The following is a 26,662-nucleotide window of genomic DNA, read 5'->3' as shown; positions in this document are numbered from 1 at the left end:
GCCAACCGAGCCTGGGTGGGCAGGGGCAAGTAAGCCCCCAGCTTCCACTCCCTTCTCAGCCCCTCCCATGTTGCCCGGAGCCCAGGGCTTCTTCCTTGCTCTTCTCCCCCTAGTCCTGCAATCGTGTGACTGTCATGTCCACGTTTTTTGCCATGAATAAAAGACTCAGAGGTTAAGTGGACAGCTCATTTTTACTCCATAATAGCAAAATGAAATGAAGCCCAGACTCTGCATCCCTAGGCCTGTACAGCCACCCCACTCCCCTGTCCCAAGTGACGCCTCCCCTCCTACAGACGCCATCAGTGCCGCCAATCCCCGCGTCATCGATGACAGCAGGGCCCGCAAGCTCTCCACAGACCTGAAGCGCTGCACTTACTACGAGACGTGCGCTACCTACGGGCTCAACGTGGAGCGCGTCTTCCAGGACGGTAACTTGGGCCCCCGGAGTGGGGTGCAGGAAGGTTCCCTGGCAAGCAGGGCTGTTTTGCAGGGAGGCGCCGAGCTGGGCTTTCTACCCTTCTCCCCAGTGGGTATAATTGATTCTGCTGTCCCCTGCAGTGGCCCAGAAAGTGGTGGCCTTGCGGAAGAAGCAGCAGCTGGCGATCGGGCCCTGCAAGTCCCTGCCCAACTCGCCCAGCCACTCGGCCGTGTCCGCTGCCTCCATCCCAGCCGTGCACATCAACCAGGTGCGGCCACGGACCCTGACCCTGGACCTGTCTGTGCATCTCACTGCCCCCTCTGCCGCCTTCTCACACTTCTCTGTTGGCTTCCCTCCGCCTCCTGTTCCTGCATGTGGCTTGCATTCCATTTAGCCTGCATGATTGGCCTTGGCCTCAGCTCGGTCACATGGTGACTGCCTTCCCTGCTCCTGTTTTTCACCCTCCACTCTCCATTGTCTCCTGCCAACCATCAGCTAAGATGGCACAAACACGTGTTCTAGTGAGCCTTGTTAGCATTGTCTCAGGAGTTGTGTCCTGTGGAAATCGTACTCTGCTGGCACAAGGAGGAGAGGCCTGCTGGGCACTCACCCTTGGCCACACTGGCCTGACCCTGCTCTTTTAGGTGAGCCCCTTTGTGACCAGCAGCTGCAGTACTCTCCTCCTGAGAGGAAGAGGCAACAGACGGCCTCGTGTCTGCTGAGCACAGAGGCTTGCCCCGTCACCTTCTGGGAGTGTCTGTATTTTAGAAGGGCAGCGCTTGCTCTGAGTGGTGAATGTTCTTGGTGCTGTGTGGAGTATGGGGTCTTCTGAACCAGGTCCTGTCAGGGCCCCTACAATAATGCACTTGGATGCCTGTCCACACCTGGGCCTGTCGATAGGTCAGTTTTCCACCTTGGCATGTGGGCCAGTGCTTGGTTCTTCAGCTGCATTCACCACTTTGCTGCCCTCTGCTGCAAGCCCTGGGCCATACATGGACAGGCTCAACAGAGTGGTCAAGCTTACAGCCACTGCACTTTCCAGCGGCAGCCTTGTTGCAGTTCCCCATCCCTTTAGGTCTTGTGAGAAGGTACTGGAATTCCCATCAGTAACCCTCTTAGGAGAGAGGAGGAGGGGTAGGTCTTTCTTCACATTCTTTGAGAGCAGCTGCACCCTGCCCTGGAAGCTCTGCTTGGTGGCTCCTTAGGCTTACCTTAGAGTTTGAGGAGGCAGGCGCTCAAGCCAGGTGCTGTGGTGAGAGCAGGTGGGTGCAGGCCTCTGTTCTCCCGAGTCCTGGAGCAAACCCTTTGGTGCACTCCATCTGTGAGCTTTGTCGTTTCTTTTCCCTTCCCTTCTTTGTTCCCACCTGAAGCTTACTCTGTAGTCCAGTCCGTTCTGCTCTTTGCTCTGTGTCTCTGTCCCTACCACACACATGTTCAGAGCAAATCTTAGACCCCTCAGTATCCATCTCCTGGCCTCTTTCCAAGGTGTCAGATGTGTCTGACTTTAGGGTCCATCCGAAGTGTGCTGCTCCCTGTTCCAGATCACCTGCTAGCAAGGGCTCCACAGTTCCTTCACTTCCAGACTGTGTCTCTGACTTTGGCCTGCTGGTCCTCAACTCTGATCTAGCTCCCTAGTCAGTGCAGAAACCCTCCTTTCGGGGCTCCAGGACAAAAGCTAGTGGGGCAGCTCCGGTGGCACATGGTAGCAGTGGCAACTGGATCCTCCTGGCCTCCTCACCCCTCTAGCTTCTCTCAACACATACTGTTAGGACCCAGTGGTGCCTCTGTCACTGTGCACCCCTAGCCAGGTCAAGAATTCCTGGCACCTGCCTGCTGCCCAGTATCCCTCTCCGCCCCGCCCCAGAGCCACTTCAGCAGCCCTCTTTGTCCTTAGGCCACGAATGGCGGCAACAGCGCCTTCAGCGACTACTCGTCCTCCGTCCCCTCAACCCCCAGCATCAGCCAGCGGGAGCTGCGCATCGAGACCATCGCTGCCTCCTCCACTCCCACGCCCATCCGCAAGCAGTCCAAGCGGCGCTCCAACATCTTCACGGTACGTGCCCCGCCCTCCTCCCTGCCCAGCTGCTGCCACTGCACAGGCAGGGCCAAGCACCAAGCTCCCACCAGGAGGGCACGGGCAGCTCCCATCAAAGGATGCCACCTGCAGCCTCTCACTCGAGGACACACATGACTTCTAGAGGCCCCTCACTGGGCCCTCAGAATCTCTAGACTATTCCTCTGAGCCCACGAGGGGCTTCCCTTCACGGCCCGCACCATGCCCCCAGCCCACCGTCTGACCCCCTGTGCACACGCTCCCCTGCAGCCTCCCTCCCTCCCAGCCCCGAGGGTTTCTGTGTCATCTTGAAGGGATCCTTGGACTGGTGGCCTAACTCCCCTGACCCCCTTTGATTCAACAGCTAATGAACCGGAGGCCAGAAGGCTGTTTGCCCAAGGCGACACAGAGGGTTAGCTGGCCGAGCTAGAGTCAGAGCCAGGCCTCCCAATCCGCCTTCCGGCTCTTTTTCCGTTACCCCACTGCCGAGGGGAACATTCATGCTTCCCACCCACCGCTGTGATTGGTTTAACAAAGGCTTAGCCATCTTTTCCTGGGCTTCACCACGCTGCCTCGTGCCTCCCGCTCAGGTTTGTCCTGTCTCCTTGTGAGCTACTTGCCCCTCCCCACCAACCTCATGTTCCCACCCAGAGTGGGGCACACCCCCTGCTCAGGGCCAGGCCCTCAGCTCGTGGGCCTCTGAGCCTGGTGTCCCTCCACTCCCAGTTTTTATACACTGTGTTCTCCCCAACTCTGGCCCTCCTGCTGGGCTCTGGCTGGACTGTTCCTGGAGTCTTGGCCAGACAAAGGTGGGTGAGCGGCCTGTCCCTCTGCGTCACTCCATGCGCCTCTTTCTGAGAGCCAGGGCTTGGCTCTTGGCTTGGGCCTGAATCCAGCCAGCCAGGCCAGATTCTCTGGACCCGGCCAAACAGAGCCAGTGCCCCAGGCTTTGCTCCTGTGTCCTCGCCTCTGCCCTGCCTGCACACCGCCCCCTGCTGGCTGCCTGCCTCCGCACACCGCACCTGCCCTGCGCCCTCACAGACTTCTCTGTGGCTGCTGCCGCGCACTGCACTTGCCCAGCCCTGACCCTCCCACACCTGCAGCTTCCTGCCTCTGTTCTATTCATTGAGATGCTCGGAGCCTTTGTGGCCACCTGCTTGTGCCCACACCTGCTGCTGTTGCTGCTGTAGAACCCTAGGGTACCTGTGTCACAGTGACCGCTATTGGCACCCTGCTCCCCAGCATTGTGCCTCAGTCATCCCCTGCCTGGATTCCATTCTTAACCTCCCATCTTCCCCTACTGGCTGGTTCAACCCCAGGGCACCCTCCGCCTCCCTCCTGCACTCGCCACCCTGGCTCCACAGCCTCCTCGGCGGCGTTCTGTGCTCGCTCCATGTGCGCCTTGCTGCCTGCCTTCCTCAGCTGTGCTGCTTCCTGCGCCCCTTTCTGCTGCAAGCTCATAGCACGGCCTTCCCTCCAGGCCCTTCCATTCTCTCCATCTTCACAGTGGCGACCTTATTTTTTCTCTCCATCATTTCCATGGTGACTTCACTTGCGCCATTGTCCCTGAGGCGGCCTCAAGGCATGTCCGTCTCTATGGGGTATCTTGGGATCTCCCCCCATCATCACTGTTGGGGCCACCCTTCTCCCTCATCAAACATGCTCGAAGGGGCGCCCTATGTGTCCTGCCTGCTCAGTGGCTGGTGACCCCCCGCGGGGACTGGTTTGACATCCCCAGTCTCCCCCATGACTCCATGTACTCATTTGTTACCACTCTTGCCCCTGTTCCTGTCCTTCATGGGAGAGGTGCCCCTCTGGGCTCCTGGGGTCCTCTGGAGGTTGGCAGCCTCTTGGCTCACCAGCCTGGCTGGGGCGGGCTGGACCCTGCTCCCCAACTAGCATTTCTGTCTGGGGACCTAGTGGCAGCAGTTTCACCCACCTTCCTCTTCCCTGGGCCAAAGGGGCAGAGGGCTGTGGCGGTCCGGGCTGTGAAGCCCAGGAGGGGACTGGGGACAGGTGCTGACCTGGAGCTGCCGGGTGGCAGTTTACTCTCCGGTAGCTCTTTGCCCAGTTCTTCCTGCTCCCTCTGGCTGTGCTTTCTCCCACACTGCAATTGCAGTCCTTTGGCCCCTCTCTGTGCCCTTGGCTCCTGGCAGCCAGGGAGAACAGGAGGGATGGGCCCAGGCCTCCGAGTGGTGGACATTCCCTTCTGAGATGGACTGCTGGGCCACATCTGCCCAGTGGGTGCAGCCACCGCCGCCGCCGCCTCCTCCTCCTCCTCCTGCTCCTCCTCCTCTTCATCCCGCTGCCGCCTCGCCTCTCCCCAGGCGCCTGGGTCTCTGCCCTCACCAGTGCTGACCGACTTGTGCGGGGCTTGAGTATAACTTGCCAAAATCTTTATTCTTTCGATATTTGCAGATATGTGCCACTGTTTCCAACTTTTCATCAACAAAAAGGCCTTTCCAACTCCTTCCAAATTAGAAGACCAGGTGGTGACACACAGCACCTCTGGACATTCCCCCTGTGCGGGGCCGGAGGCGGGCCGGGCCCTGGGACTGCTCTCAGATGAGAAGCGGCCGCCGAGCTCCCCGCTCCAGAGACCCACAGGAACCTTTGTAACTAACCCCACCCCCAGGGAAGGCTAGGAACGCTGGAGCCCGTGCTGGGGGCTGCCGGGGACCAGGCCCCGCTGGACACTGCGCCAGGCTCGCTGCATGGAGAAGAAGGGAGCTCGGCCCTACGCCGGCCGGCCAGCGCGACGAGGCCCAGAGGGGCGGGGGCGCCGAAGCCCGCTGGCCCAGCTGCTCCTGGGGGGAGCTTTCCTGCCCCTCCCCTCCTCTGCTCCTTCCTGCATGGACTTCTGCCGTTCCTGCTCCTGCTCCAGAAGCCGCCGCCACCGCGCTTGCCTTGCCCCCTCTTTTTGGCCTCCCCCTATTTCCTAGGATCCGTATTTGGGTGGACTCTGCCCCAGGAGCTTGGCAGGGCGCAGGGCCTCTTCTGGCCTCTCTCCTCTCTCTCTCCATCCACTGTGCCCTCGGGCCACGCCGACACGCTCGGTGCCACATGCCGCGTGGTGTCTGCGCCGCAGACGGTCCACCTTCCGTCTGCTCACTTCTGGACTTTGCTCTCCCCGGTGGTCGTGCCCTGTGCTCCTGGCCAGCCCTCAGCCCCACCAGCCACCTCTCCTGGCCCCTCCCTTCTCTTACACCCCAGCCCCCCGGGCTGTGTGCTCCTCCCACCCTCGGTATTTCGTGTCCTTGCTCTTTTGGGAGGGTCGGGCCCGGATCAGTGACCTGTGCTGCTCTGTATGGTGCCGTGTGTAAGAATAAACCCGTTGGAATACTCGTGGTCTCAGTTCCTTCCCGGTCCCGCCGCCCCGGCCGCCCCTCTGCTAGAGCTGCCCAGGAGGAGGGAATAAGGCGGGAGGGCTGGGAACTCCAGGCAGCTCTCCGCCCAGGCCCTGAGTCGCTAACCCGCCTCTTCTTCTCTCTTCCAGTCTCGAAAAGGTGCTGACCTGGACCGGGAGAAGAAGGCTGCAGAATGCAAGGTGGACAATATCGGGAGCGGCAGGGCCATCCCCATCAAGCAGGTCAGCACTTGCTTTCCCATGGGCTCAGGGCAGCTGAGAGTGAGGCCCCAGAAGTGCTAGTGGGTGGTTCTTCTTGGGGCCTCTGTGATGAGGGAGATGGTGTAAGCGGTGAGTTTCTTCATCCCAGGCACAAGTTCTTATGCAGGTATAAGGGTCCATGCTTCTATTCAGAAACCCAAGGCACAGCAGCCTCTTCCCCATGCTGCCGCCTTTGGGCCAGCAGCTCTGCCTGTTCTTGCTCATCACCACCAGGGGGTAGCAGAGAGCTACCTGCTGCCCTCAGTTGGTGGCTCCCAGACTTGCTGTTTCTGAGGTAATGGAGCTTCTGGTCCATGGGCTAAGGAAGAGAGTTCTTGAGAGTAACCTGAGGAGAATGCATGGAAGTGGGTTCTGAGGATGATCTCACCTGAGGGCCATTGGTTCAGTTTTACCAATTTGAGCTTCTTCGTGTTTTTTTTTTTTTTCCTGATGGTATCGGGGTGGAATCCAGGGCCTAATTCATGCAAGGCAAGCACTGTACCACTGAGCTACATCAGCCCCTGTGTTCAATTTTGAGACAGGGTATAAGTTGCCCAGGCTGGCCTTGAACTTACAGTCCTCCTACCTCAGCCTCCTGAGTAGCTGGGAGTACAGGCATGTACTACACCCAGCTTACCTCTCTTCATTTTCAAAGAAAAAAATTCAGTGGAGATGCCATCCCCCCTCTGTCTCTACCCCACTTCCTTTTGGAGTTACCTCCTGAGAGTTCTAGTCCACCTAATCTTGGTTCTCCCAGCCCTCCTGTTGGGGGTTCTGGTGCCAGAAAAAAAACAATCTATGAGGGTGTCTTGACCAGAGGTGGAAGTATGTAGGGTAGGTGCTCTGGAGCTGCGGGGTGGGTGGGTAGAATGCAGAGGTGTCTCTTTGGAGCTTGGGCAGGAGCCTCAGGACCTAAGGTGCCTTCTGCTGCTGACTTGAACCTTGGGATCTGGTGAGTGCACAGCTTGTGTCTACAGGGGCCAAGTTGCCAGGTTTGGGCCCTAGAGGTGACCTGTATGGCCAGAGCTTAGCCAGGGCCTATGGTCCGGTTAGGCCCTCCTGGGTTGGGACTTGGGATTTACGTGGTAAGGATGGGAGTTTCTGATTCCCTGTGAAGATCAATTTTGAATGAGGTGTCCAAGGAGATATGGCAGGGCCCTGGAGGGGGAGCCGTGCCTTGATCTACATCCTGCCTTTTCTGCTTCACCTCTCTCTTGAGATGCTCATTGCACTTAGGTCTGGCAGGGACCACTGCAGTTGGGTTGGCCTCCTGAGGTCACCTGAGAAGGCTGGGAGCATGGACTGGCTGCAGAGTTTTTGCCTTTTCTTGTCTCCCAGGCACACGTTTTGGGGTGTGTGTAGAATCTGGTGACACATAAGCCGATTCACCTCATGTGGTGAGGGGCCTCTTGCTAGGCATAGGCTGGTCAGCTCGGGTGGGAAAGGTGAAGGAGGCGTGTTCAGTTAAGTCAGCAGGACGCCATTTCATCTGCCCACATCTTCGTGCCTGGGGCTTGTGTGGCTGGGGGATGGTTATTTATTCCCCCACTGGATGGGTGAAGGGGATAGATGTGAGGTGGCCCAGGAAGCTGCACTCTGGGTGCCAGCCTGGGGCGGTCCTGCCTGCGGTGGGCGGTCCTCGAGGCTGCCTGCGCTGCTGATGCAGGCCGGAATCGCTGCTGCTTCCTTTGGGGTGCGCAGGCCCAGGCCCATTCCCGCAAGATGGGCCTTTACCGGTGGGGGCCGGCCCTGTTCGACTCCCCTCCCAGCGGCCTGGCAGCCTCACCCAACCAGACTGGTCCCACCCGCCAGGTCCGCGCCCTCCCTTTCCCCCCTCCTGCCCCGGTCTCCCCGTTTCTGTTCCTTCCCCTCCCCCCAGCTCCTGCTGGGAGTGGAGATTGCATTTCAGTTGCCATTTGCATTCCCAATCAATCCGGACTCCGCAATTAAGTCGGCTGGCGGAGCTGGGAGGGAGGCGGCGGCGGGAACGGGTCCTCTGGGGGCTGTCGCCTCCGCACCGCTCCCATTCCGTCCCAGATTGCTTCCTGCTCCGCCGTGCGCAGCCGGCCGGCCAGGGAGGGGAGCAGGAACCCTGTGGCTCCTTCCCTCTCGGAGCACGGGCTGGGGCCTGGGCGGCCGGCAGGAGGCCTGGGCGGCCGGCAGGTGAGAGGTGGGCGGGGCGTGGGCCGAGGGCGAACCTGCCCGCAGCTCGGCTGGGCGAGCCCTGGGCCCTCCGCCCACACCCTCAGCTAACGAGCCTCATTACCACGCCGGCTGCTTACCTGCCTGTCCCCGAGAGGCGGCCAGGTGATGAAGGTGGAAAAGGGCTTCCCTCCTAGACGAGGCAACGTCTGCCTCCGATCCCTTTCGCAAGGAGGAAGGGGACCTAAGTAGGTCCCAGCAGGAAGGTGCTCCCAGCAGGAGTCCCTAAGTCCACACTCCCCGTTTGCTGGAGAAAGCAGACCCAGAGCCGAATGGTTTGTAGAATGTTACCGGCCAGCTGTGGGCAGAAAAGGGATGGAAGCCTGGCCTCCATCCCCAGGACTGGAAGCTGGGGCTGCACCGAGGGGAGAAGGTGAGGGCAGGCCCTGTTGGGTGTGGACTGAGGGAGGCTGGAGGCTGTGCACAAGCCCCAGGGGAAGGCTGGAGGGGAGCCACCCAGCGGGCAGGAGGAGAGAGTTCTGTGCTGAGGGGCAAGAAAGCTGGGCAGGAGTTCCATCCAGGACACCCACCCTGGTCTCAGAACAAATGTCCTCCATCCAGGAGGCTCTGCCCCAGCACGCCCACCTGGGAGGTTCCACCACAGTGCCCACTGGCACTTGGTCATTCTTCCTGCAGGAAGTTAGGGATAACTCCTGGTGTTTCCAGAGCCTGATGGCTGTTGTCCTCACAGGCACCTGTTCTTGGGGCCCTGTGTTGTGGGGAGGGGGGGAGTGTGCAGCTAGTCTATTTGCTTGGCTCTCAGCCACACTTGCCCTGGCCTGTGACGAGGACACTACATCCAGAGGCAGGTCATCAAGACTCTAGACCCATTGACCTCTCTTGTTTTCACATGCCCACTTTGAGGACAGGGTCTCCCACACTGATGGGGACAAGGAACGGGCTGCATCTTCAGAGGCCCACAATGGCATTTGTCTCTTGAGGGTGGCAGGGGGAGGAGGGGACAGGGGAAGGAAGGAGGGGTGGCCAGGAGTGAAACAGCTGGAAGTGGGAATTACCAAGCTGCTTGCGCCTGGGTTGAGCGCCCTCCCTCACCTTCATCTCGCCTGGGCTGGAAGGGAGAGGTCCGTTGGGAGCCCTTAATCAACCTTCCTCCTAATCTTAACCACTAGGGCTGAGCCTCATTGGAAGAACTAGAGGGGCAGGTACAATTCAGCTGGGTGCTTCCCTCCTCCATGGGAAGACAGAGGGTCTTCCTGCTTTCTCCTGCTGAATCTCCTCATGCCCACTCTCCTGGCTTCCATTCTTGCAGGAGAAGCCATTCCGGGGCTCCTGGCTGCTGCCTTCTGTATGTGTGGTCAGTGTCTTCTCCTTCACCCCTGTGGGTGGCACCCAGGGCGCAGCCCCCTGCTCTACCAGCAGTGTGCCCGCAGCCTTTCCTGCTTGGCCCCGGTGTGGGGGTCTGACCACATTCCCGCTCCCGCTGTGGGACTTTGGAATCTGCAGGGAGGGCTGCCTCTTCCCACAGCTCCTGAATCAGGCTGGGGGATCTGCCACCTGGTGTCCACCCACTCTGCTGTGTTGTCTGTAGTCTCAGGGAACCAGCCAGAGCTGGGTGAGGGCGCCTTTTTGGAGTTGTTAGAGGAACAGGTTTGTCAAGAGGGAGGCAAAGCTGGGGCTGGGGGTCTGGTTTCAACCCAGGGCACTTCACCTTCATCACCTGATGGCCAGGGGGCTTTCACCCAGTTCTGTGTCTGCTGTGGCCCAGGTGCTGAGAGTTTATCAGTAAGCAAAACACAGTCCTTGCCCTTGCGGAGCTTGTGTTTACCATCGCCCCAGCTGACTGCCACCTTTAGAGTGACTTCCCTGCTTACTCAGGAAGTTTGGGGGCCTGAGATGGAAGGTTGGGGCTTCCTGGTGCTTTAGAGCTTGGGGTCTGAGGTGTTCTTGGGATACTTGGGGGTTTGTCTGCCCTATGCAGGAATGCTGCAGGGGGTGGTAGGCCAGGCCCTGCAGAAATCTCTGCTGTTGTTCCACAACCATCTGTGGCGCCTCCTGGGTAGGAGCATCACTGCTGGAGACCCTCTGAGTCTATTGTGGCTGTGTAAACGGGGGCTGGGGGACTCCAGGACAGCAGTCCAGGCCACTTCCTGGTCAGAGAGCAGAGTTCTGCAGGAGGATTGAGATTTAAAGGCTCTCTGCTCAGCCACATGGCTCAGGAGAAGGTGGGATGGAGGGTGGTGTCACGCAGTGACACTGTGCCTGCCTTCTCTGGTCAGACAGACCCCTTCTGGTCTCTGATTGGACCTCTGTCTTCATTGCCCCCTGACACAGGGCTGGCTCCTGGCCTGATTAAATCTCTGTTCTTAGGGGATACTGCTGAAGCGGAGTGGCAAATCCCTGAACAAGGAGTGGAAGAAGAAGTATGTGACGCTTTGTGACAATGGGCTGCTCACCTACCATCCCAGCCTGCACGTGAGTCCAGGAGGAGGAGTGTGAGATGGGAGGAGCAGTAAGAGGTGGAGGGAGGGTAACAGGATAATCTCTCAGTCATGATCTCAAGTGGAACTGCACTTTGGCTTGGGACAGGCACATGACCCAGGTCCTGCTGAGCTTCTGGAGGAAGCGCCCCCCCAGGGATGTTCACCCTGTCCAGTGCTAGGTGGGCAAGGCCAGTCTGCCCTTCCCTTGCCCCTGGGCAGCCAGGCTACACATCCACTTCTAGTGGTTTGAAGAGCTGGCTCCACCCACTTTGGGGATTTCTGTGCCTGTGCTGCTAAGCAGTGACTTTAGCTGGGTCATACCAGTGGGGAGTCTGGGGCTCTTGGGCCTGGGAAGGTGGAGGACAAGATGGCAGTTAAGCCACACTGAGGCCTCGTGCAGATGCTCTGGGTAGAGGACTCTGAGGGCGCGTGGCCTGGCGTTGGGGGTGTGGGTGTTGCAGTGAGTGTAGTGTGGCCCCGTGGCAGCTCCCCCCACCCTGCCTCTCCCCCTCCCCTCACTGCGTGTCTCCAGCACACAGCTGTCACCAGAATCCATCTCTGTCACCACCCCACTGTGGGGCTAATGAGTTCTCCTGTGAAGCCCCTCAAGCACAGCACGTGGGCCAGCCCCACCCCAGCCCGAGCCCTGGGCCTGCCTCCGAGGGTCCCTGGCCTGCCTTGGAGTGCACATGGTGTTAGGAGGCCCAGCCCAAGGGTGCTGGGATCCATGTTCCCTGTCCATAACCTGCTCCCAGGAGCACTGTCCAGATGGCCCTGCAGAGAACACACGAGAAGAGGTCTGGGCTTCCTCTCATCCGATTCCTGTGGTACTGGCCCTTCTCCTTAGCTCGGGGCCACCAGCAGTTAGATCATTCCTTCTAATAGCCCTGACCCTGCAGGGTAGGACCTGTGCCAGGATGCCAGGCGGCCACTGTCCCTGGAGAGATGGGGAAGGACCACATCCTTTTGGTCTAGTAAGCTCCTTCCTTGCCTTACCTGCCCTCCTCACCCAGACCTCACCCTTCTCCAGAGTCCTGAAGAGACCCCGAGAGAGGCATCAAGGGCCCCTAGGACATCAGGACAACAGGGACACAGTATCCTAGGCAGTGAAAGGGCACTCCAGACAGTCCACACCTGAGGGAGAGCCAGAGCTGTGCACCAGAGACACTAGTAAGTTCACAGTGTTCCCCAATGAAAGGACCCCACAGCTGCCTGTTCACAGGCAGGAGGAACCCAGTGCTCCCACGGGGCATGATTTACCCCTGTCACCAGGCAGATTAGCACCTACTTTCTGAGTGTGTGCATCTGGACTGAGGAGCTTGGGAACTGGCCTTCGGGAAACATCTGGCCTTTGCCTAAGTAGGGTAGCCTCAGCCATCCCTCTCCTGCGTACTTACCAGTTCCTTTCTGATTGTGTGACCCAACCTGGGCACATAGTCTGCCCCTTTGCTGTCCCCTTCCCCAGAGATTGAAGGAATCCAATATGGAGAGGAGGGATGACAGAAATGTCTTGGAACATGGAGAGAAGGGTCAGTTGTGGTGGAGCGGGGTTTCTGATCTCCAGAGAGGAAGAGGGAAGGCATGTGGACGTGCCCTCTCTCTACACCTCCTGGAGAGCAGAGGCTCAGCGGGCTGTGGCTGGTCAGTCATGGGCCAGCAACTGAGCTGAGACCTGGGCCCCTGACTGATTGTCAGCGTTACCCATATTTTCCTGACCTCACCAGGAGCTGCTCCCTTTGGGGAGAAAGTTGCCGACAGGGAGGAGTAGTTCAGGCTGCTGGGAGGCCAGGCTGGGCATCTGAGTCCTCCAGGAGTCCCACTTGTTGCACTGTGTGCTTTAGGGACCTGTGACAGTACTTGGGTGCCACGGGCTTCTGGGCCTGTCCTCTTATCCTTGCAGGGTGAATTCTAAGGGGTGTGACCTGCTGGCCCAGCACCAGGTCCTGCTTCCCTGCTCCCCAGGTCTCAGGGAGGAGGATCCGTGGCCAAGTCCTCTGAGAGCAGGAGTCCCCCATTGTGAGCAGCAGCTCTTCATTGCCCTGGGCCATGGTCAACTCCCGTATCACGTCTGCCCTGCTCTGCTTATCTTGTCATCTTTCCTCATCAGGAAGTCACAAATCTGGTTTCAAACTGCAGTCCTGGCGACAGAACAAGCCATGGCAGAAACCAGGGCTGCTGTGGGCAGCCGCGCTCTTGGGGCCCAGTTCAGCTCCTGTGTTGGGCTCTTGAAGCCAGCCTCTCCCCTGCTCCCGCCCCTTCACTTAACTGCTCATTTGCCAGCCCTCACCTCTGCCACCTTCCCTGCTCCATCTCCCCTTTGTCCGCCAGCCTCCACAGCTCTTTAGTGGCAGTGTGACCAGGCAGCCTCTTTCCCTGCAAGCAGTGGCTTCCCTGGAGGCTGTGGAGGCTCTATCCCGACTGTGAGAGGAGGAACTCTGTTGACTCCGGAGTTCAGGCAGGACCCAGGCCTGTCTGGGCACCTGCTGGGGACAGGGCTTGCCTGGGAGCCAGAGCCTTGGCGCCAGGGCCTCCCCTACTGATGGAGGCTGGCCAGGCCTGCGGAGAAGGAGTTGGTGGGCAGGCCTCGAGCTTCGCGCCCGAATCTTGCCTGGCCCAAGAGAGCCCGCCGCAGCCTCCCCCGCTTTGCAGCCAGCGGAGCCATTCACACAATCACCTTCTGTTAATTCTATCTGCAACATCAATTAAATTGTTTGTAGAAACTAATTGAATGTGGCTTAATCACACATCTTAATAGCTTTCCACGCTCTGAACTCGTTGTTAATTCCAGTAATAAAACGAGATGAGAACGCTGGCTGGGTAATTAGCGAGGAGGCTGGGGAAGAAATTGCTGTTTGATGGTGGGTAATAAAGGCAGCCGTGGTGACCGCTCTCCTGAGCAGCCGCTGCCACCGCCACCACCACGCTCCCTGTTCTGCTGACGGAGGGAAACGCTGTTGCTCTGAGCCGGAGGTCCTTGTCCCTGCTGCTGCTCCAGGCTCCATCACTAGAGTGTCCTCCAGGCCCAGGCTCCGTGGCTCAGCTCTGGACCTGGAGCTGCCTGGGCCTCGGACCGGGAGTCAGGTGCTGAGGGTGTTGGCCTGCCCGGCGCAGAGTGTCTGTGGGGGGCAGTTAGGTGCTGAGGTTGGGCAGTCTCTTCCCCTGAAGCCAGTTTCTGGCTCCTTGGCCCTGAACCGAGCACCTCTGTGCTGCTCTTGTTCTTGGCATAGGGTCAGCTGCTGCCACGTCCCAGCCTGGGCATCCCAGGGCTCAAGTGGGGAAAACTGTTGCAGCAGCAGTGACCTCCTTGTGAACTGGAGCAGCCCGAGCCCCTCCTCAGGAGAGGAACCGCAGCTGGGCCTTTGGCCAGCCAGCTGTTGGCAGTTGTCTAGAGCAGCTGATCCAAGATGCGATCGTGTACAGGGACTGGGGATGGGGACTAGCAGGGATCAGGGATCAGTATGTACAGAGACTGGGGAATCCAGCATGTAGAAGCTATGTCTGGGAAGAGGGGCAAGACCATGAAATCACATGTCGGACACCAGGCTGGAAGCAGACCAGAGGGCCAGCAGTGACTGGGGGGTGGAGCTCAGTCAGCTACAGAAGGATCGGGTAGAGGTGCCTTTGGAGGGCCAGGAGGGGTCCCCGGGTATGTCTCCCACCCAGCCACCTTGGTGACACCCGGGACATCTCAGAGTGGTCCTGCTGGGGCGGAGGCTGCTCTGGTTCATTCCCCGTGTCTTCTACAGGTCTGAGACAATGAACAACACCCCAGAGCAGGTGTGCCCTGCAGGACTGGGGTGGCAGGAAGGCACAGACGCAGGGAATGGCAGTAGCAGGAAATGGGGGCTTCTCTTGAGCACACCTTCCAGAAGCGACTCCTGTGCTCTGGTCGTCAGGCTTGGGCCCTCCAGTAGGCTTCTGCCTGGGAAGGCCACCTGGAGAATGAAGGCAGCCACCAGCTCTGCCAGGCCTCACAGGGCTGCACTTGGCCCAGGCCCTCCCACCGTGTGTTCATTAGTGCAGCCCACCTAAAGCAGGCCTCAGGCCGGAGGCTAGTGTTTGGGGCTCTCATTGCCTTGTTCACTCACCTCTTCCTCACTGGTGACGCCATGTTCTCTTAGTGACCAGGGACCAGGTGGCCCCTAGGCTATTTGATGTCCTCATTCCCAAAGTGAGGGGCCACCCTTGAGCCCTGATAAGACCCCCTGCCCTCCTACTGCTTTCTGAGGGGCAGCCACTCTGCCCTTCTGTGTGGAGAACATTGTCCCGTTTCCTGGGAGCCAAAAGGGTACGGTAACCAAGCAGCCCATCACCCCAGGGGTGCGGGTGGGAGGCCTGGGCATCCACAGGGAGCTATGTTTGGAATGCTGTTCCAGGGAAGAACTTGGATGCCCAACACCCCAGATGCCTGTGAAGGGGACACGAGGAGCCCATTTTTTCTCATCAGCGTAATTAGTCAAATCAAATCAAGCCACGCCGCCTGATCCTTCTCTCGGGAAGGTATAGAGACCCTGGAGGAAGTGCTGGTGTACTATAGAGAGGGGCCCGGAACCACCAGGGAGCCTGGAAGCAGGGTCAGCAGTCGAGAAGGGCAGGCGAGAAGCAGTAGGGGAAGCGGGCCTTCAGGCACAGAAGGCCCTGCCACTGCTCCACCCTGGTGTCTGAGTGGGGCTGGGGTCCAAGCACAGCATACCCCCCACTTCCTAGGGCTTCTTTCTGGCTGACTTGAAAGCTGGCTGAGACCCGGGCCCAGCGCAGGCTCTAGGAGCACAGCCTGAGTCTGGTCTGCTACTTCCTAACTGATCTTGGGTGATAAACCTTCCTAAGCTCAGTTTCTTCATCTCCAAAACAAACGCAGAACTCGCCGTCAGGTGGTTGGGAAGATTACATAAGACAATGTGTGAAGCATACATAGATAATAAACCCTGCTCTAGTGCAGTAATCCCAACTTACAGACGGGCAGATGCACTAACAGTCCCCACCAAAAAAGAGTCTGGGGTGTGAATCCCTGGACCTGCTGCTGCACTCCTCAATTCAGCAGGGAGAATCAAAACCTGCTCCTTAAAAGTTTGACAAATGCTTGTTAATCAGGCACCTTCCCAAGGTCTAGGGACTCTCTTAAACTTTGAATGTTTCCAGTGGCCAGCTGGGGTTGGGAGCTTGAGAAATGGGGCTGAGTGCCTCCTGGCCAGCCTTGGAGCTTGGGGTTTCTCCATCATCCATGTCTGAGTCTGCCAGTTCCCTCCTTGGCCACAGGGGTGCTGTCTCCCTGAACCATCTCCAGGTCGTACTCAGTCTTTAAGGACCTCAAGTCTTGCCACTTGGCTCTAGATCCTCAGGTCCCAGTGAGATCCTGTGAGCCCCATGGGGATCTGGTGTGATCCAGACCAGGAGGTGTCTGTGGGCTTCGGAGCCCAGCTTTTTGAGACTGAGCTATCCCATGACTTAGCAAAGCAAGGAAGGACCTAGGAATCGAGGGGTTTGTGCTGGAGACGTGGCTGCCTGTCCTAATGCATCTGTCTTGTGCACACGGCCTCTAGGATTACATGCAGAACATCCATGGCAAGGAGATCGACCTGCTGCGGACGACGGTGAAAGTGCCAGGGAAGCGCCTGCCCCGAGCCACACCTGCCACAGCCCCGGGCACCAGCCCGCGAGCCAATGGGCTGGCCATGGAGCGAAGCAGTACACAGCTGGGTGGGGGCACAGGTGAGGCTGCCACCACGGTGGATGCTAAGAGTGGCTGCAGAGGGGCCAGGGAGGCACATGTTCCAGGACCTGCAGTTCTCAGCCCAGGCCTGGGGCTCTGAACACATGGCCAGCCAGCACCATGCTTCAGGAGCATCTCAAGTCACATGCTGTGACCTGGATGCAACTCTAGCAGGGTGGTCAAGTAGCCTTGGCTGTCAGGTGGGCCCAGTGGTCCCAGGACCACCTCATTGCATCTGGAGCCAAGGGAGGCCAGCATCCTAGTTTGCTGTATGGGGCAGAAGGGGACAGAACCATCGGGGGCCACCAGGCAAACATCCTCAGGTCTACAGTGAAACGCCGGGTCTCTGCATGTGAGGTCTGAGTTCAGAGGATCCTGAGGGTGGGAGGCACCGTATGTCCAGCGATCTGGAGTAAAGTCGGGCTGAGAGGTGGTTATGGCCGCAGGGCAGCCTGGGCTGCTTTGGTGTGATAGCACGGGCTTTGGTAAAAGGCCCTCTGTCCCCCAGTGCTCTCTTCCTATTACCGGCTCATCCTCTTCCCCTGGGCTTCTGCTCCTGGGCCCCCACCCTTGCTGGGATGCTCTTGTCCAGTCAGTTGCCCTGAGCTGCCTGGGTTACTGGATCTCTCCTCCATGTATATCTGCTCGTCCTCCTAGACCATCAGAACTTACTGTCTCTAGGCCCAGGAACTGCTGCTGGGGACACCGCCTTGTCCTGTTCCCGTGCCCACCTGAGGTGTCAGCAGGGCAGGCTTTCAGCCAGGGTGCATGTGGAGATGCTGGGGTATTCTGTTTGTCCCAGTGGTAGATGGTGTTGGATTTAATGGACAGGGGCTGGGAACACCAAGCCCCCTGGAGGTGACCCCAGTCAGCAGTCACTCCCTCGAAAGGCTGGTGGGACTTGTGCTGAGGAAGTCCAGGCCGAGGGGTGGTAGGTGAGGTGCAAGCACCCAAGTGTGGTCCTTGTTTGAGGCAAGGCCCATGTGGCCACCACTGACCCAGCTGGCAGTGTGGGGGCAGCCAGGCAGTACCGACTGGGCTGGCCAGGTGTAGTGGATGTCCACACCAGGTCCCAGGGCCACATCACCACCGTGATGTCGAGACTCTTGTCCCTGTTTTCAGGAGGAAATCAGGGCTCAGGCACCTGAGAACACAGCCCCGACGGTGAGCGGGAAGCTGCCGTTTGGACCTTAGCAAGCCTGAGGGGACTTGTTCCCTCCTCTGAGCCGCCCTGAGCTCCGAACAAGGGAGCCCTTGAAGTGAGCGAGGGACAGCTCTAACAGTGAAGGAAGCTGAGGAGACGACAGTCTCCCCACCGGGGTGGCTAAGAGCCTGGGGTGTGCCGGGTGGGGCCTGGCCCCAGTGGCACAGATGGGAGGCTGGGGATGTTCCTCCGGATGGAAGGCAGGGTCTTGAGCCCCTCTGGTCGGGGTGGGTGCTCTCAGGAGGAGGCGCAGCACAGGTTTGCCGAAGGGGAGCCTGGGGAGCTGAGCCTTGGAGTCAAGTGGCCAGAGGGAAGCAGAAGGCCACTGTCCTGTCCCCTTCCTGGGCCCTGATGGGCTTCACACTGCTGCCATAGTCACAGAGCCCACCCAAGAGCAGGAGCGCATGGACGGCGCTCACCAAGCCCCTTCCCGCTGCCGCACGCTGACACCGACCCTCGCGCACACTCACACATGTCTCTCGCTCACCGGGCGATGTTAACATCTCATTATCTTTGTTACTGTAATTACATTATCCGCTGCTTTATGCAGAATTATCCTCGGAGGACTAATTGATGGCTCCATGTTTAATTCATTAATCATTAGCATCAAATTCGACAATTACAGTGCACACTGATTGTGGGATTGCAGGCGTAATGAGGGGAGAATTAACAAAGAAAAGGGAAAGCACTTTCCCTCCCTCAGGGTTTTGGGTTGGGGGCTTGGGAGGAAGTTGGGCTGTGATGTCTTTGATGGGGCCTGGGGTGGAGGGGGTAGGATTTGGAACCTGGGAGGGGATGAAAGCAGGAAGTGGTGGGGAGAAGCCAGGGTCCCTGGAAGGTTTGCTGGAGGTGGGAGAGAAAGGCCCATCCAGGAGGGACCCGCAAGACCCAAGGAGGGGCTGGGCAGGATTCAGAAGGGCAGTGTCAGTGCATTACCCTGGGCTGGCCTTGTCCCCGCGTCACCAGGTGCTGACCCTGTGTCTAGTTCTCTCTGGCTGTTAGGATGAATACAAGAAAACACCGAGCTCACGCCTGCTTCTGCGCGCTGGGTGTCTGGCCGCTCTCAGACCGCCGTGTCCGCTCAGGCCTTCCAGTCCACCCGCCTCCATGCGCTTGCAAGGCTAGCCTGGCCCCCGCTTGCTTTCGCCCCTGGCTGTCCACCTTTTTGCTCACCTCCACACCTGGCTGGCTCCTTGGCCCATTTAAACATCCTGGCTTTGGCCCACCTGTTCCCAGAGCCCTGTGGCTTGGGAGTACTGAAGAAGGGGACGGACGCCTGGGTTCTCAGCATCCTGCTCGGGGCCCTTTAAGGCCCTCAGAGGGCCATGGCTGTGTTGCCAGACGCTCTGCAGCAGGGACTCAGCCTGGGCGGGGGCCAGGAGAAGGCTGAGGTGCTCTGCTGGCTTCACGGCTGGCCACATCTGCCCAGCCTGGTACTCCTAGGCCTTCCGCTCCCCTGGGCTCTGCTGTTCTTCCCTGATGGGAAACGAAAGATTAATTTTCTCCAGCCCAACAGGATAATTACTAATACTAATTAGACATAATTACTTGAATTTGATACACTTATTTCTCGTTAGAATGGCAGCAAGTCTTAGGCAAATTAAATGACATATGTGGACCAGCACATAGGGTATAGGGCCTGAGCCAAGAGATGATGGCACCTTGGCCAGGAGCCCCTCCAAGACCCTTGCAGTGTCCTGTGACCCTGCCCTTTCCAGTTGCAGTCACAGTGAGGAGACAGCTGTTGTGTGGTTCATGGAGAGAGGGGGCAAGAAGGTCCAGGGGGCCCTGTGAGGCCGCAGGCTCCACAGTGTGCCTGGCCTGCACCTGATGACCCTCCCACTCCTGGCCATTACCCTGCTGTGGCCCTTTTTCCAGGAAGGTGTTTCTAGGTGGCTCCCATTGGCCTCCCCTCCCAGTCTGACTTTCCGTCTTCAGGTGCCCCCCACTCGGCCAGTAGCACATCCCTGCACTCCTCCGAGCGCCCCCTTGGCAGCTCGGCCTGGGCTGGCCTCACCCCCAGGGCCAGCGCCAGCACTCCTGCTCCCTTTCTAGTACTGACCGGTGGAGGGAGGCCACTGCCCTGCCCGGCACATAGCACCCTGGTGAGTGGTGGCTCTCAGCTTCCCACTCTTCTGGTACCTGATTAGGTGACAGAGAGGAGGGGAGGCTGCACCTGGACGGTGCCCAGGCTGAGGGGGGCCCAGTGGAGCCCTCCAGTGCTCATGGCAGGCACTGCACTGGGGGCCGGGGACCCTGCCCTTTTGGAGCAGGAGTAGGGGCTCTGGCCCTTCTCCAGCCCTGCCTGGGCTTTCTGCCATTCGCCTCTCCCCTTGGCTCCAGTCTGGCCCTCCAGCCAGCGCTGGAGGCCCGCCCTCTGCAGCTCCTCCTCCCCGTGTCCCCAGGCGGCGCTGGTGGCGCTCCCGCATCCCCATCAGCCCCCTGCGCAGCCAGCTCATCAGCCTCTCCGCGGGGGGCACAGAGAAGCGCCTGAGTAGGGAGGTTGGCGGCTAGGGACTCTAAGCCATGAGAACCGGTTCTGAAGGCGGCATGGCCCACCACTGTGGGCGGGGGTCCCCACAGAGTTGTCCTAAAGGTTCTTTCCACCTGTGCTGCTGCCCTCCAGGGCCAGACTGCCTCCTCCCGCCCACCCGCCTAGCTTACTCTCCTGGGATCCTCGTTTCCACCCCTTCATTTCCTCCTTTGCTTCCCCCAGCCTGCCCCTACCCTCTTGGTAGTTCGAAGGCTAAAAAAAAAAAAAAGTAGTGACAACTCTCCTGTCCCTTCTACCCCCTAGTGGCAAATGAAGGTGAAAAGACAGGGAGATAACCCAGGGTGTCACCTGCCCCTGGTAAGCCAGGAAGTGGGCAGACAAGCCTGTCCCCTGCCTTGCCCCAGCCTACCCGGGGGCACACTTGCTGTCCTCCCTGATGACTCCCAGAGGTCCGCCCCAGGCCCAGCCTCTGAGCACTGAGCTTCCTTGCTGAGCATGCCCACCTGTGAGGAAGGGTCTAGCCATTAGTCTCTGCCCACCCATCCATGGCTGGGCCCTTCCCTTGGGTCACTGGCTGATGACCTGCGCTGGCCTTGGTGAGACCCCTCTGTTGAGTCTGAGGGAGGCAGAGAGGCAGGGAGGGAGCGCGTCTGCCTCTAATGAAGTTTGACATTTAGTGGTGAGCGCCGGGCGGGGTGTGGGAGCCGGAGCTTGATTAGCGCGCTCTAATTGACAGTAATTAGGCAGCTCCCTGATTGTTTCTAATTCTGCTATTAATTGTGAGGAGCGGGGAGTGTGATTGAGGATAAATTTGGTGCGGAGCTGCTGGGGCTTCAGCTCCCTGAGTTCCCCGGCCGCCTTCCACCCCTCCAGGCTGCAGAAGCCGGGGCCTCCCTCTGCAGTTCTCCTGCCCGCCTCAGTTTCCTTCTCTGCCCGTTTCCTCTTCCACCGCTGGGGGCCTTGGGGGCCTTGGGACTGGGAGACCTGGGCAGGACCCCATCCCAGAGAGGGTGCAGGCCCGCGGGCTCTTCAGGTGCGGCCCGTACAGTGGCAGGACTGCGCTCCCCAGGCCCCATGCCACCTCTGCTCTTCCCACACATCTCCACCTCTCCCCTCACCAGCCAGTGGCCCAGCTGAGGTGCTCAGTTCCAGCCCCAAGCTGGAGCCTCCCCCATCTCCCCACTCCAACCGGAAGAAGCACCGTCGGAAAAAGAGCACCGGGACCCCCCGACCAGACGGCCCCAGCAGTGCTGCTGAAGGTTAGGGGGACCCAGAGGGAGAGTGGGCCTAGGAGGTGGGCAGTGGGGTCTGGGCACAGTACTCCAGAAATCATGCCGGTTTTTCCAGATCGATGGATGCGGCACTTTCTAGGAATAATAGATAGAAGTAACTCCATGACCTCTTTCGATAATTTGGACCCAGGATTTTGGAAAATGTCCTGTTTCCTCTCCCTGAAACAGCTGGGAGCTTCTGTCCTTTCCCCACCCCCTTCTCTTTGTGATACTGGGAATTGAAGGTAGGGGTGCATTATCACTGAGCCAGCTCTTCTGTATTTTGAGATGGGGCCTTGCTAAATCACCCAGATTGGCCTCAGACTTGCAATCCTCCTGCCTCAGCCTCCTGAGTGGCTGGGATTACTGTGCCCAGCCCTTCTGTCATTCTTAAAGTCAGAGTCAGCGAGCTGCTATGGTAGCTCCTCCAAGAGTTGCCGGGAGGGACCTGCTTTCTGTGTTTCTTGTATCACCCACAAGTGTTGTGAGTGCTTCGCATTTGTGCCCGGGTCAGCTGAGTTGTCCTGAGCCAAACAGCCCCAGTCCTTGACCGACTTCCTCTCTCAGTCTCTTAATCATAATGCTGCTCCCGCCCCCAACTCTCTTCCAACCTCCCCCTTCTCCGTGACTGGAGTCTCTTGGCTCCCAAGTGACTTCTGTGGACTCAGTTGCTCATTTCTGCTCTGACTCTAGGGTTAGGGGTGTGGGTCAGGTGGGTGGAGATGGCTGCCCTTTTGCAGCCAGCCTGGGACACACAGTGATACTTAGCCATCATGGCACAGGTGTCCGCTGTGGTCCAGGAACCAGAGCCCACAAGCGCTGGGGGAGCCAGAGGCTGAGGCAAGACTGGTGCCTGGGTAGAGAAAGGCGCTGCGTTTATCATGTGGCAAGGCGGTTCTGTTAAGGGTCCTGAGAGCAAGGGCCCAGCGGAGGAGGACTTCCAGGGCCCAGGTGGCCCTGAGAGGAGAGGCTGCCGGCAGAGGTGCAGTGAGGACTTGGGTGGGACAGCCCTGGGCCTCCCACCGGCTCACATGCTGTCTCTCCAGCCCCAGCACAGGTCACACTGCCACCTCGGGGGCAGGGGCCGCTGGGAATGAGATCCATGTGGCTGTCCTCCAGGGCTCGGAGCCCAGCTTGGAAGAGCATCATCACAGTGCTTGAGGTCACAGTCCAGCCCCAGCACTTGTCACTACAGACGTCCTCAGGTCCCGATTGGCTCACATCCTACAGTTCCTGGAGAAACCATCTCCCCCCATTTGCCCTTCCTGCCTGTCTGTGCCAGGGCAGTGGGGGAGGGGCCCCACTCCCAAGAGCCCCACGCTGACGCCGTCAGGAATATTGGGTTTAATGAGCTGCAAAATGAGGCGGCTGCAGCTGACATGTACGAATGGTGCCCACCACCGCCTCCCCCGCCACACTCGCCTTCCAGCGCCCGTCGTAGCCTTCTCCAGACGCTGGGCCCGGCTTTCTCCAGGTGCCCCTCTCTGGTCCAGACCACACGTGGCAGTGCTGGGGAAGCCAAGAACTTGCACCCCACTCCCCGAGGCTCCACAGGTGGCTAGGAGCTTGCACTGGTCTTGCAAGGTCACCTGCCAGTGGTCCTGGAGCGTGTGCCCTGGGGCCGGGTGGACACGGCTGGGGAGCAGGACGAGTGCAGGTGGAGCTGTGAGTGGAGCTGTGCCACCGGGTGCCCTGACGTGACTGCCCTCCCCCACAGAGGCAGAGGAATCCTTTGAGTTTGTGGTGGTGTCCCTCACCGGGCAGACGTGGCACTTCGAGGCCTCAACGGCGGAGGAGAGGGAGCTGTGGGTGCAGAGTGTACAGGCCCAGATCCTGGCCAGCCTGCAGGGCTGCCGCAGCGCCAAGGACAAGGTGGGCAGGGGGGCGGCCACCCCGAGTGCCTGGCGGGGAGATGGTGCTGTGGCTGACTGAGTCCTGTTTCCCTCCTGGGGCAGACCCGCCTGGGGAACCAGAACGCAGCCCTCGCGGTGCAGGCCGTGCGCACGGTTCGAGGCAACGGCTTCTGCATCGACTGCGACGCCCCCAGTGAGTGTCCCGGCCGTGGCCCTGGGAGGGGGGCTGCAGCTGCAGAGGTGGCGGGGGGCCTTCCCTGTGTCCCCTCTCTGGTCACCCTTGCCATATTATTGTCCTCTCCTCACCTAGACCCCGACTGGGCCAGCCTGAACCTGGGCGCCCTGATGTGCATCGAGTGCTCAGGAATCCACCGGCACCTGGGGGCTCACCTGTCCCGGGTCCGCTCCCTAGACCTCGATGACTGGCCACCTGAGCTGCTGGCTGTCATGACTGCGATGGGCAATGCACTGGCCAACAGCGTCTGGGAGGGGGCCCTGGATGGCTACGCAAAGCCTGGGCCTGAAGCCTGCAGGTGAGCAGATGGGGCCCTGACGTTGGCCAGGATGGGGGACAGCTGGCGCTCCCAGTGTGGGAAAGATATGCTGGGGATAGTGCCCAGCGGCTGTGACAGTGTTTGAAGGGTTAAACTAGCCATTGCTCTGCCTGGCAGTTGGCCCCTTGGGTGCCCCTCCCCCTCGGCGCCTGTCACTCAGGCGCCTCACAACAACAGGCCCTTTCTGAGCCGTTATCAGCAGGTCAGGGGGCCAGCAGGAGGCGCATGCGCAGGGCTCCTATCGCTGTGTGGTGCAAGGCCCTGGCCTGCGCTGTGAGATGGGGAGAATGGGTGGTAGATAGGGTCGCTGTGGCCCTCGCACCGGCCACCCGCTTTGTTCTAGCACTGCCAATGGGAGAGAGTACAGATGACCCGATAAGCTGCTGCCCGGGCCTGCCTGGATTCTTTCTACCCTCTCGGCCCCATGTCCCTGCTGGCCCCTGGGGCTTCCCTTCAGTGTCCCTTCTTTTCACTTATGCCCTCCTTTTACATTCCCCGCTGCACCTGAATGCCTAGCGTCTCTGGGGCTTCCCTCTCCTCCACACTCTCATGCACCTCACACCCGGCCTCCCTGTCCCCCACCTGGGTGCTCCACGCCTTCTCAGCCACCTACAGCCCCCGCAGGCTCGGTTCCCTTCGGTGGCTCATGCTTTGACGGACTTGTGGTTGCAGAGAGGAGAAGGAGCGCTGGATCCGGGCCAAGTACGAGCAGAGGCTCTTCCTGGCCCCGCTGCCGAGCTCGGACGTGCCACTGGGGCAGCAGCTGCTCCGGGCTGTGGTGGAGGATGACCTGAGGCTGCTGGTGATGCTGCTGGCCCACGGGTCCAAGGAGGAGGTGAACGAGACATACGGGGACGGGGACGGGAGGACGGCTCTGCACCTGTCCAGTGCCATGGCCAACGTAGTCTTCACACAACTGCTTATCTGGGTGAGTGGGGGCGCCTCCGACCTACCCTGGCCTTTTTGCCCCAGCCTTCAGCAGCCCCCCAAACTTTCCTGCCCCGTCATGCCAACTGTGAACGTGTTTCTTCCGGCAGTACGGGGTGGACGTGAGGAGCCGGGACGCGCGGGGCCTGACCCCACTGGCCTATGCCCGCCGGGCCGGCAGCCAGGAGTGTGCAGACATCTTGATCCAGCACGGCTGCCCTGGGGAGGGCTGTGGCTTAGCACCCACTCCCAACAGAGAGCCGGCCAACGGTACCAACGCCTCTGCTGAGCTGCACCGCAGCCCCAGCCTCCTGTGAAGCCCAGGAAGAAGGCAGAGAGGCCAGAAGGACTTCGTGGCTTGGGACCCTCCTCCCTGCAGGCACTGGGGGAAGCGGGCACAGAGCAAGAGAAGCAGGGACACGCAGCCAGGATGAGAGGAGGGAGAAGTCAAAGGGATCCGAGGAGAGGTCTAGGGTTCGAGCTGCAGCAGAGGGAGGGAGCACGGTGCTCAGCCCTCTGCCCTGCAGGGCCACTGAGAAGGGACGGACCCTTTGGAGGTGCCTGTGAGGAGAGGGGGGCGGGACCTCTCCCTCCTCCAGACCCCTGCCTCCTAGTGCCAGCCCCCACAAGCACAGGGCACAGGATGGGGGTGCTGGATGAAAGAGACAAGAGGGTGATCTGTGAGTCCCATGTAAAATTTGTACATTGGAATATTTATGTTTGTGTACATACTTGGTGAGCGTGTATGAGGAGCCAATAAACCAGACGTGTGTGGCCCTGCTTCTCCTTCACACTCCTCCCCTCTGGGAGTGCCCCTCACCTCCACCTCTGCTCATTTTTGCTGTCTCTCTTCTAAGGCTTTCTCCCTGCCTGTCAGCCAGACCCCAGGCTTCCTTCCCTCGGCTGCCGCCTTGCATCCGTTTCTCTCGCTCTCCTGGCAGCGGTGGAGCTGTTTGTGGGCAACACAGGGAACCTGATGGGACAGAGCAGCCCTTCTTCCCCGTGGGTGCTGCCTTCACTGCACCCCTGCCCCCACCACCCCCAGGAAGCTTTCCAGTGCTCTCTGACATCAGTGTCCTACCTAGTGACTGCATGCCACAACCCGGCCCTGGCCACAGTGTACCAGAGGGCAGGAGCATGCCCCTCCCTGGGAGTCTGAGAATGTGCCAGGACCTTAGAGCTGATGCCACAGGGTGGGCAGCTAGCTGCTGAACAAGGCGGCTGGGGCACAGGGGCCTGGGCTTTGCTTGTGAGCAAAGGGGAGGGGGTGGCAGAGCAGCCACCTGGACTCCCACCAGCAGCTTGCCCAGCTGGGGCCAGGACAGGAGCCCCCGCCTTTCTTTCTCACCATATCCCTCTTCTCCAGGGATCCAGGGGCAACTGTACTGGCTCTTGAAGGACAAGAACTGGCCAAGTTCAGGTCCCGGCTCTCAGGAGCCTGTTGTTCCCCGTTCCTGAAACCACTCTGCTGGCAGCCCATGTTTCCTGAAGCCTCTTGGGTGCACGCACGGCAGGTGTGCTGGCTGTGCCCTGCGTGGGCACCTGCCTACATGTAGTAAATAACCAAGTAACGCTACTCAGAGAGGAAACCAGGTTTTATTTCTTTGTCCACGTCCCCTTTTGCAAGGCTGTTAAGAGCCTTCACGTAGATCAGGGCAGAAGGGCCAGGGCCATGGTGTGTGGGACTGGGTTCCTGGACTTGGGAAACACTAGCAGCAGTCACCTGCAGACTCCCTCAAGCTGCTCGGGCCGGCACAGAGCCAGGGGAGACGCACAGCAGCCTTGGTGGGGGCTGGTCCCTCCGGCCTTTCTGCTCAGTGCTCGCTTGCCCTCCACAATGGGCGTCAAGCTAGAGCCTCTGCCCTAACCCTGCTGAAGGGACAGAGCTGTCCTTGTCAACCTCTGACTGACTTATCTCCTCAAAACAA

General features: G+C 59.7%; 1 protein-coding gene across 5 annotated transcripts in view; it reads left to right on the top strand.

Annotated features, from left to right (window-relative positions):
- Agap3 (ArfGAP with GTPase domain, ankyrin repeat and PH domain 3) overlaps positions 1–25,508 on the top strand; it is a 52,452-nt gene extending 26,944 nt beyond the window's left edge. For 2 of the 5 annotated variants that reach the window (XM_076831922.1, XM_076831913.1), the window contains exons 6-9: positions 294–428; positions 559–686; positions 2,313–2,471; positions 4,890–5,853. In XM_076831922.1, coding sequence (XP_076688037.1) covers positions 294–428; positions 559–686; positions 2,313–2,471; positions 4,890–4,952 — 485 coding nt within the window. In that variant the 3' untranslated portion in view covers positions 4,953–5,853. Of the gene's footprint in view, positions 1–293; positions 429–558; positions 687–2,312; positions 2,472–2,890; positions 3,062–4,889; positions 5,854–5,967; positions 6,061–10,608; positions 10,714–16,261; positions 16,431–21,250; positions 21,389–23,117; positions 23,273–23,355; positions 23,447–23,563; positions 23,787–24,479; positions 24,736–24,844 lie in introns of those variants that run through there. The other 3 variants (XM_076831899.1, XM_076831907.1, XM_076831930.1) reach the window with 3 other exon arrangements.
- Positions 25,509–26,662: the final 1,154 nt, after the last annotated feature.

This window comes from Callospermophilus lateralis, chromosome 1 (genome assembly GCF_048772815.1).
Source record: "Callospermophilus lateralis isolate mCalLat2 chromosome 1, mCalLat2.hap1, whole genome shotgun sequence".
Classification (NCBI taxonomy): Eukaryota; Metazoa; Chordata; class Mammalia; order Rodentia; family Sciuridae; genus Callospermophilus; species Callospermophilus lateralis.
Note: the sequence above shows the minus strand (reverse complement) of the source record. Positions and strands in the feature narration are given on the sequence as shown.